This window comes from Tachyglossus aculeatus, chromosome 18 (assembly GCF_015852505.1).
Source record: "Tachyglossus aculeatus isolate mTacAcu1 chromosome 18, mTacAcu1.pri, whole genome shotgun sequence".
Taxonomy (NCBI): Eukaryota; Metazoa; Chordata; class Mammalia; order Monotremata; family Tachyglossidae; genus Tachyglossus; species Tachyglossus aculeatus.
Window position 1 is genome coordinate 16,207,831 of NC_052083.1, and position 11,021 is coordinate 16,218,851.

At 39.4% G+C, this 11,021-nt stretch overlaps 1 protein-coding gene across 2 annotated transcripts in view; it reads left to right on the forward strand.

The window, feature by feature from the left end:
* The window catches only part of LOC119940240 (zona pellucida binding protein), a 36,753-nt gene extending 26,166 nt beyond the window's left edge, over nucleotides 1–10,587 (forward strand). For both annotated transcript variants that reach the window (XM_038760379.1, XM_038760380.1), the window contains 3 exons: nucleotides 37–113; nucleotides 3,955–4,132; nucleotides 10,374–10,587. In XM_038760379.1, the coding sequence (XP_038616307.1) occupies nucleotides 37–113; nucleotides 3,955–4,132; nucleotides 10,374–10,465 (347 nt within the window). In that variant the 3' untranslated portion in view covers nucleotides 10,466–10,587. The remainder of the gene's footprint in view (nucleotides 1–36; nucleotides 114–3,954; nucleotides 4,133–10,373) is intronic.
* Nucleotides 10,588–11,021: the final 434 nt, after the last annotated feature.

Below are 11,021 nucleotides of genomic sequence, written 5' to 3' on the forward strand. Positions count from 1 at the left end.
CTTTAGATACGCGGTATATTGAAACATTTCTTTTAGTTTCCTCTCTAGAGTCTGTGAAAAGAAAAGATCCATGTGCAATGAAATCTTGTGATACTGCCAAAAGACTAGGCAAGGTATGTATAACACATAAGGGTGGAAAAGTGTAACTACATAGAAGAAATATCTATATCTTTAATATGATATTACCTTAAAAAGGTTGGGATATAGGGGAGGATTTGAATGTGGGGAGAGCTGTGGCCTGACTGATGAGGGAAGGCGGGTGGGGCAGGGATTCCCAGTCAGGAGAACAGTGCGGACGAAGGGGATGGAGACAAATATGTCTGTATTATCTTTAGTTCTCTCCTCGCCTCACTTCATTTCATTCCTTTCCCCCTTTCCCTCCTCTCTTCTTTCCATCTTATTTCACCCTTTCTTGATCCGTTTGCCTTCTCTGATTCCTCCCCACCTTATCCCACTTTTCCTGCATTTTTGATCCTGTCCCCCATGAGGGGCTTGACCCTCCCTTTCCCTTCTGACCCAAGAAACAAGTTACACTTCCCTGCTGCAAATTAAGTCCATTTACTTGTTCTATCTCAAGTAGAAATAGCATGATTCTTTACGCCAACTGTCCCGTGCTCCTCCCATTGTGCACTCTACTTTTAAACATGTACTCGTATGCCAAGCTATTCACTGCCAGGAATACAAGCAGAGAGCTAGCCATTGCTGCTTTAAAGAATGTTTAAGTTAAATTAATTTATTGTTTAGAATAGTTTTAAAGCATCTTTGCTGCTAATTCACTGCAGTGCAAGCATTAAATAAAAATTCCAGCTTGCTCTTCAACAAAATCTTTTTCAGAGGAAAGTGGGGAAGATATACAGAGTTGGTAGATGCATTCCCTGCCCACAATGAGCTATCTAACTTGAGCCTTCTAGAAGATCTGTCTGTCTGCTGCCTCTCCTTTCTCCAGTCGCTACTTCACTCTGCTGCCCTGCTCGTGTTATTCTGCACATATCTCCCCACTCCTCAAAAAACCACTGGTTGCCCGCTCTTTTCTGCATCAAGCAGATACTTCTGGCCACTGACTTAAGTGATTTGTGGTTTATCCTGCAGATTATACTGAAGGGGTTATAAACAAAATGTCAGATTTCAAGCATTCTCTGGAAAGATTAGGAAAAAAAATTTCTAGTGCATTATTATTTGTATACTAATTAGCTAAAGTTGAAGTTAATCCACATTTCAAGGGTTTTTTTCCTAATGTTACTTAATGACATCTGAATATTTTATTTAAAAAACTGAGTTATGTCATCATTGATTTTTCATTGTTAATATCAGCTGAATATGTAATTTGGAGAAGCAAGACGTCATATGTGATTGAAATTTTCGATTTCTATTAGGCTTTGAAAAAGCTACATAAGTTGTGCTGTCCAGCGGATCAGAAAATGAAAACATAAGCAAAATTCATGTTTATTTCCACCGGTATTTGAGAAAGAGTTAAAAAAAGAGTTACCTAAAATATTGCATACTCTAGATGATCTGTAATTGAGGTGACAAATATAAACTTAAGTTAGTTGAAAAATCCTTCACAGTGTAAAAGAATTAAAAAATTCTGCCAAAAGTGCTTCTGTAATTTCACCTACCATTTCTATTTGCTTTGGAAACCACTTTTGATTCTGCAGAGATCTTTCTGCAGTTAACTTTATAAGCATTCTGACGTCACATACTGAGAGCTCACCTCCTCCAGGAGGCCTTTCCAGACTGAGCCCCCTCCTTCCTCTCCCCCTCTTCCTCCTCCCCATCCCTCGTCTTACCTCCTTCCCCTCCCCACAGCGCCTGCATATATGTATATATGTTTGTACATATTTATTACTCTATTTATTTATTTTACTTGTACATATTTATTCTACTCATTTTATTCTGTTAATATGTTTTGTTTATTGTTTGTCTCCCCCTTCTAGACTGTGAACCCGCTGTTGGGTAGGGACCGTCTCTATATATTGCCAACTTGTACTTCCCAAGCGCTTAGTACAGTGCTCTGCACACAGTAAGCGCTCAATAAATACGATTGAATGAATGAATGAATCACAAAGGATTTTCATTTTTTCTTTTTTTCATGGTGTTTTTTAAGCACTTACTATGTGCCAGGCACTATATTAAGCGCTGAGGTAGATTCATTCAGTCGTATTTATTGAGTGCTTACTGTGTGCAGAGCACTGTACTAAATGATTAGCACTGTACTAAATGCTTGATACTAGCTAATCAGGTTGGAAACAGTCCATGTGCCACGTGGGGCTTATAGTCTTAATCCCCATTCTACAGATGAGGGAACTGAGGCATTGTGAAGTGACTTGCCCATGGTCACACAGCAGAGAGGTGGCAAAGCTGGAATTGGAACCCAGATCCTTCTGACTCTTAGACCCATGCTCTATCTACTAGGGAACATTACTTCTCATTTTCATCCATTTATTGTGCCCCTACTGTATACAAAGCAGTGTACTAAGCTCTTGAAAGTGGTCCAAAAAGTAAATTGAGGAACTAGTAAAGGGTATATAAAATCCTGCCTTAGTGGCTCTGGTAACTCAAGGCTCAGATGGAGTGGAAGGGCTTGGAAAACAGTTGGTGGAGTCAGTGAGAAGATAATAGATTATTCAGGTGAGGCCTCTTGGAGGAGATGTGATCTCTGGAGGTTTTGGAGATAGAGAGAGCTATGCTCTGTCAGATGCAAAGAGAGAGAGGGAGTTCCAAGCTCGAGGGAGAATTTGGGCAAGTGGTGGGATCGATGTGAATAAGGCACAGTGATTAGGGAAGCTTGAGAGGAAGAAAGTTTGTGTTCTGAGGTTTAGTGGAAGAGAAAGTGGATAGTAGAAAGAGTGGATAAAGGGGAGGGAGAGAACTGACTGCCTTAAAAGCCAGTGTTCAGGAGACCATTGATGTGGAGAAGAATGGGCAACCATTGGAGGTTTTTGAGAGGATTGGGCAGCCATGTTCCCCTTCATATGTTTCTTCAAAGCTGAATGCCTAAGCCAAATATCCTCTTCTTAGAGTGATCTTCATAGCCCTGCAGCTTCTGGGATGGCTCTTCCTGGTGATCACAATCTTCTCCCTCATCTAAAGAGACCCAGAGCTCTAGCCTGGCCCATCTTCTAGGCACTGGGCTTGCCCAGGGAACAGCCTAGGACAGGGCGAGGTCAGGCCTCACTCTGAACTGGGTTCTTGGGACACATCTTCCAGTTTTGGATAACAGGAAAAAAAAAACAGAGTGTGATAAATGTTAGGGTGGAGTAGGAAAGTTTGGAATTCTAGACATGACATAGCTTACTAGAAGTCCTGAATAGAGTGCCAGCCTTTTTAACTCATGTTCAAATGCATAGTGTTTGCAAGTCTCTTATTTTGTAGCAATCAAACGCAAGGGGTATTTCCAGTCCATAGCTAATTATAACAATTAAAGATTAGAGATTCTGAGTAACCCATGACCCAAGTATTTTGAAGATATAGATCCATATCAAATATGGAATAGATGCATATTCTCCATCACTGCAGAGTCAAGTGGGTGAAGTTGTTTTCTTTTTATTTAGTTTTTTAAACCCAAAATATGGATTGAATCCTTAAAGGGAACTTCCTTGGGAATTTTCAATGTGCTGGGACTCAGAGATGGATCAAGTAACTTAAAACTGAGTGTATCAGCATTATTGATCCTTGTGTGATTTTTGTTGATGTAGGTTTTAAGTTGTCAAATCCAGCCAATTATTTTTTTTCCATTTGCCTGAGGCTGCCTCATAGACCATGGACAAGGTGTTAATAAATGTCCATATATTCTCCTAAGGACTAAATATAGACATGGCATATTGTAAGTGCTTAATAAATGCTGGGATTGATTGATTCTCTTGGACAGGGGTGGGCAAGACCACAGTTAAACAGGTTTGTCCATTTGAAAATTGACCAACCTACTTTTCTTTGAACTATGTTCTTGTTTTTCAGGCTAAAAATCTTATAGAGAGATTTTTTAATCAACAAGTGGAAGTCCTGGGGAAACGTACAGATCCGTTGCCTGAAATATACTATATCGAAGGAACTCTCAAAATGGTGTGGATTAATCGCTGCTATCCAGGATATGGGATCAATATTCAGTTGCATCCGAATTGTCCTGATTGTTGTGGTAAGTGACAGATTTTACAAATCCAAATTACTAGAGTTAATGGTGGATTTTCATTTTCATGGTTGCTCCATTGAATTCTGTTTCACTATTTTGAATGGATATTTGAAGTAGGGTAGATTTGGAAACCTTTCTGTGTAGAGAAGCATGGCATAGTGGGTAGTGCACGGGCCTGGAAGTCAAAAGGTCATGGGTTCTAATCCTGGCTCCACCACTTGTCTGCTGTGTGACCTTGGACAAGTAATTTCACTTTTCTATGCCTCAGTTACCTCATCTGTGTAATAGGGCCTGATTTATGACTGACTATATAATAACACTGCCCAAAATTTGATCTGCCAGGGAGACATCTCTCTGTATTCTAGCAGTCTTATTTTTATATGAAATTACAAATGAAAACTTGTATGCACCTAAAAATGTCAGATTGCTATCTGCCAATTTAGAAGGTCTTAGGAAAGATACTGCTCATAGAGGCCTCTGTTTTCATGGTCGTTAGAGAGGAAAAAAGGTGACTTTGTTAAGCATATTTTTTGTGACGATGTAGAGCACATTAATAGAGTGTAAGCTGTTTGTGAGAAGCAATCTGTCTTGTGCTTCTGATGTATTGTGCAAGCGTAGTATAGTGCATTGCAGTAAGAAATTTGAAATAATAAAATTAGAATCAATCAATCGATCGTATTTATTGAGTGCTTACTGTGTGCAGAGCACTGTACTAAGCACTTGGGAAGTACAAGTTGGCAACATATAGAGACGGTCCCTACCCAACAGTGGGCTCACAGTCTAGAAGGGGAGACAGAGAACAAAACAAAACAATAACAAAATAAAATAAATAGAATAGATATGTACAAGTAAAATAAATAGAGTAATAAATATGTACAAACATATATACATATATACAGGAAGTCCAGGGCTTAATGTAACGTTCCTCTCCTACCTTTTAAAATGTGAAATATGTAGCCTTTTGAAATAATGAAAGTGCAGTCTTTGAAATTTGAATAAGATTTCCTCACTTTTCCGATGTGCTTCATTTTCAGGAAAATTATTATGACTGTTTTATTATGAAATTGTATACTTTCATCATTTCACTTTAGCATTTAGAAATAATGATCATAAAATAGCCTCTTTGATTTTTCTCACCTTGAAAATCATGCACTTAGACAGGAAAATTATTAGAGTATAAATCTTCACTGGATTTTGATCTATTCATGCAATTTAATATCCATTTCTGAGGATTATGAGATAATTAAAACCATTTAATGGATTTATGCACCTATAATTGGTAACCTTATGGTGAAGGTTTTCAGTCAAATTTTGAATTAGCTATCTGGAATTATAGTGGTTTATTTTGTTTCCTTTAATGTGGGTAAATTGGAATCTGTATTTTAAATGGGCCTCATTTAGGCTTTAACTTGCTCATGTGTTCTTTATATCTGCAACATGCAAATGATTGCAGCTTAAAATTGAAAAAGAGGATGATCCATCTACAATGATATTTTAAGATTTCACCAAATTGGAAAATAAAAGAAATATTGCTAGGTTAGTACTAGTGCTTTATGGAAGAACAAGTTTAATGAACCTAAAACTTGGTGAGAACTGAAATGCAAACAGAATAGGAGAGAGAAATAAATGGAAACTTGAAGTATAATTTTTCTGCAGGTGCTATTCTTATTGCAGATGTAGCTCTAAAATTAATACTGAACAAAAGCAATTTAAAGAATAGTATTTCTGTTGAAAAAATCGCTACTCTCTCAGCAGTAGACTGAAAAATAGTGCTCATTAAAATTCTTCCCAGACTTCTTCCCCCTCTTTTCAGGCTTTCCCCTAGATGGCAGGCAAAGATTGACTAATAGCAAAGTCGCCATACCAAAAAAATTCCACATGCCATTCTCTAATACTCACAGATACTAAAACACCCACAGTGTCATATGTGTCTGTTATTGTCATTATAAGTAACTATAAAATCATGAAGGACTTACTTAATATTAAAGGTCCCCAGACTATGAGCCCATTGCTGGGTAGGAACCGTCTCTATGTTGCCGACTTGTACTTCCCAAGCGCTTAGTACAGTGCTCTGCACACAGTAAGCGCTCAATAAATACGAGAGAATGAATGAATGAACGAATGTAATCCCCATTCATTACAGGAACCGTTTGCTCTGAATGTGTTGTATCTAACCCAAGTCTTAGCACATAGTAAGCACTTAAATGCCATAGTTATTGTTAGTGTCAGTAATATTTTGAAATGTGAATTCATTTTCACCATTTTCTTCTATTTCTGTCTCAGAATTATTTGCTGAATGTGTATCTTAGATTTATAAAGAGTGGCCAGTTTCAAAAGTACTCACTTTGGCACAAAATGATTCTTTCACCATTTCAGCGCAGTCGAGATCCAGTGTAAAATTACTAAATAGAAAACTGGAAATGAAAACAGGAAGTAAACACACAAAAAGTAAATTTCATCATAAAAAGCCACTGGTAGAAGACTGGGTGGTATATTTGCTACATCCCAGCTGACAAGAGGTGATCCTCCTATCCAAACTTTCCTCTGTCCCTTAACTTCCAGTTTTGATGGATGATTGAGAGTTGGGGTCATCACTTGCTCTGGGTTCAGGGTGTGGACCGAAGGTTTGGTGATCGTATTTCCCAGGCTTCACTTCCAAGTGTGTAGCAACAACCGAAGTAGAAGGAGGCAGTGTTTAAATTGTAAACGGTGCACATGAGGCCGTTAGGTTCCATATCAATACTAGACGGGACAGATGAGGCAAAAAGCAGTTTGGACTCTGTAAAACTGGACCGCGGGCTGCCCCGACCAAATCATTGGTATTGACTGAGTGCTTACCTTATGCAGAGCACTGTACTAAATGTTTAGGAGAGTACAATAGAATAAACACAATGCCTGCCCTCAAGTATCCTAAGAAACTTGTAGGGGAATTACAGGTAAGGGGAAGCAACTGAGTATATGGATATGTGCAGAAGTGCTGAAGGGTCCTGGTTGGGATAAATACCTAAATACTTAGAGAGTTCAGATTCAAATGAATGAGTGAAAGAGGGAAAATAGGATGGAGAGATGAGAGATTAGTTAAGGAGAGGTTCCTGGAGGAGATGTGGCTTTAGTAGGGATTTGAAAATAGGGAGTGCAGTGGTCTGTTGGATATAATAGTAATAAGAATAATGATAATAGCATTTATTAAGTGCTTATTATGTGAAAAGCACTGTTCTAGGCACTGGGGTGGATACAAGGAGATCACGTTGTCCCACGTGGGGCTCACAGTCTTAATCCCCATTTTACAGATGAGGTAACTGAGGCACAGAGAAGTTAAGTGACGTGCCCAAAGTTGCACAGCTGACAAACGGTGGAGCAGGGATTAGAACCCATGACCACTGACTCCCAAGCCCATGCTCTTTCCACTGAGCCAAGCTGGATATGAAATGGGAGAGAGGATGTGAGCAGGGGGTAGACTACAAAAAAGATGAGTGTGAGTCACAGTCAATAGACTGGCACTAGAGGATAATGTGGGGATGGATAGGAAACCACTGGAGGTTTTTGAGGACTGGGAAGAAATGCACAGAACAGCATTTTAGAAAAATGATCCGGCAGCATAGTGAAATATGCATGGGAGAAGGGAAAAGCTGGAGGCGGAGGGAGATGAGAAGAACTGTGTAGTGGTTTATGATAAATACTTGGACTAGCCCAGAGGGTGTCTGGATGGAGAGGAAGGGGAGATGCTGGAGAGGTTATCAAGACGGAACTGACAAGATTCGATGCCACCGGAAGTTGAAAGAGAGAGAAGTCAAGGATCATGCCAAGGCTGTGGTTTGTGGAACAGGGAAGATGATAATGTCAATAATATCAACAGTGGTGGGTAAGTCAGGGGGAGGAGAGGATGTGGGGGGCAAGAAAAGTTCTGTACCCATGGGCGAGCATTGCTCAGTCACCAGGCGAGCTATCAAAGGACATGGCCGCCTCCCCCTCAGCAAATACCAGGCTGGGATTTACTGATGTTTTCTCGTTCTTCAGTTTATGGTTAGAAGATGGAGTTGGGGGTGGGTTGGGGTGGGGGGGCAAAGTCTATATAGCCAGCAGCACAGGGTTCTGTGGAAGTGGTGATTGTGTGTGCTGAACTATCCGCAGTCTCTCACCCTACCTCGTGTGTCTAGCAGGATGCAGTGCAAGACAATTGTAACTGACCAAGAAAAAACCCCACCAAATTTAATTTGATCACCATTTTGAGAGGCAGCAAACTTAACTAGTTTAGCAGGCCTCTTAAATCAATCAAAATATTTTTAAAAACATTTTTGACTTTGGACTTGATTTTCCTTTTGGAAATGATCATGCCCAAGAGAGTGGAGAAGATTATAGAGCCTAGAACAGACTTCAGAATATTTTGAGTCCATATTTTGATTCTGCCAGATTAAGCCATTCCTGTGAGCTACACTATTTGTAAAACAGTTCATGAGTAGCATTTAATGCTTGAAGAGTTCATGGAAAAATAATGACATAGACATATTGGGGAAATGAGCTTTGTAAGTGTGAAGATGCATAATTAAAGGTTATTAAGGTTATGTTATAGAAATCCTGTGATTTTTATCTAGGTCAAAGTAAGTTGCTTATATAAGATCCTAGTCTGAAGCTTTTGCTTCTTTATAACTTCCTGCAGATGTGGGAAGGAACTTGCATTACTGAATTAGACTACATCAAGTTTATGATTCTCTTAGGCATTTTTTTGCTAGGTTCTCCTCTATAGTCAATATGCCCTTTGTGGGTAATGATTTGAGCTGTGCAGCAGACACTTGAGTTAATTTAATAATTAAAATGCATTCCAGTTTCTGAAATTAAATATTGAGCAGCGATGATCTAAATGGGAGAGGGCAAAACACATCCAGACTCTCAGTGCAATTGGGAGGCAGGGAGGTCCAGGGGTAAGAGCACAGATTGGGAATCAGGGGCCCTGAATTCTAGTCGCAACTGTTACTGGCCTGCTGTGTTATCATGGGCAAGTCATGCAACCTCTCTGGGTCTCAGTTTCTTCATCTGTAAAATGGAAATAAGATAGATTATAAACCAAGCATGTGACAGGGACTGTGTCTGACCTGATTTCCTTGTACCCAGCTAATCACCTAGCACACAGTGGGCATGTAACTAGTTGCTGAAACTGCATCTTAACTGAAAAGGTAAATTGCAACTAACGTTCCCTGAAGGAAAAAATTTTCAATCGAGAGAGTAGTTCCTGAACCATGACCAGGTATCCCACTTTTACCAGAGATACCCAGAATGGTGTACTTAATCAACTAAAGATGAGTAATGTAGCTAAATTAATGAATTATATATTGTGAATAGCAATCATACATACGTAAAAATCACCTAAAGTTAAAAATGCAGCTCACAGAGTACAGTTAAATGTGCATTAGTTCCTACCTAGAAATGATCTAAAATACCTAGAAATGTAAAACCTTTTATTTTTACAAAAAATGGGGTCATGGAGTAGATTTAACTGGGTGAGAGAGTATGCAGTGCAAGGGAAAGGAGAGAGAGAGAGAGTGAGTGCACTTTATTCTTGGTTTTTGTTTAAGAAGGTGGGAGGATGAATTGCGGTATTGAGTGTCTAGTTGCCATGCTTGTGAAAAGCATCATTATCTAGGTATTTACCTCCACAACCCCTATCATAGTTGGCATACCACCACCATTCATTGTCATATTAATTGAGTGCTTACTGTGTGCAAAGCACTGTGCTAAGCACTTGGGAGAGTACAGTATAACAATAGACACATTCCCTGTCCACAACGCGTTTACAGTCCTTCCAATATCTGAATCCGGAAACCTCAGCCTTGTCCTTGACTCCTCCCTCTCTTCAATTCCCCATATTCGGACTGTCCCTAAATGTATCAGTGTTCCTCCCCAACATTTCCAGGATCTGCATCTTTCACTCCATCCAAATGGGCACCCTTGTCACTCGGCAGGGAGAGAGGACAGGAAAACCAGGTAGACGACGCGGGCGGGGTTACCTAACCTGTAAGTCACAGGTCTGGCTTCATAAACCCAGATCTGATGTCGGAAATGTAGAGGCATCGTGAGTGTTCTCTGTCTTAGTGTGCAGAGTCATATATTGAGGTCTGCCTTTACTCTCTCTGGGAATTCCTGAAACTTTATCCTCTTGTTAAGTAATTTGTTTCAAAGTTAAATATACTTATCCGTCTGAACTGTCATTTTAGAACCATTTAGAATTGATTTTTTTTGTTCTTTATTTCAGTGATCTGCAGCCCAGGAACGTTCAATCCCCAAGATGGAGTTCATTGCCTTCAATGCAACAACAGCTCAATATTCGGAGCCAGGGATTGCTAAACCATCAGGATTTTGTGCATCTTAATGGTTCCGGTTTCTTTAATTTAACATGGTAATATAAACCATTTCAGCACTAGGTAACAGTTAATTTTGATTACATCAGTAAATAAGTTCATTGAAAAAACAAATGACTCATCATTTGTCACATACTTTAGATAGATATGTTATAGGTGTAAAATTTGTTTGTAAAAGATGTAAATGTTCCTAAAAGGTTGAAAGCCAAGGCTTAGTGTCTCTTTATCCACACAAGTGGTCTTCACCTTGGCAATTGCTTTGCAAGATTTGTTCACAGTCTACACTGAACTGTGTAAAGTATGTTATAGAAACACACTAGAGCCAGAGAATCCACATCATGAAAACTTGCTTTTTGCCACTGGGATTAGCTAGAATAGCCTAATAAAAGTAATAATGATTGTGGTATTTGTTAAGCATTTACTTGGTGTGAAGCAGTGGGGTAGATACAAGATAATCAGGTTGGACACAGTCCCTGTCCTGCATGGTGTTCAGAGTCTAAGAGGGAGAGAATGGAATTATTTAATCCCCATTTTATAGATGA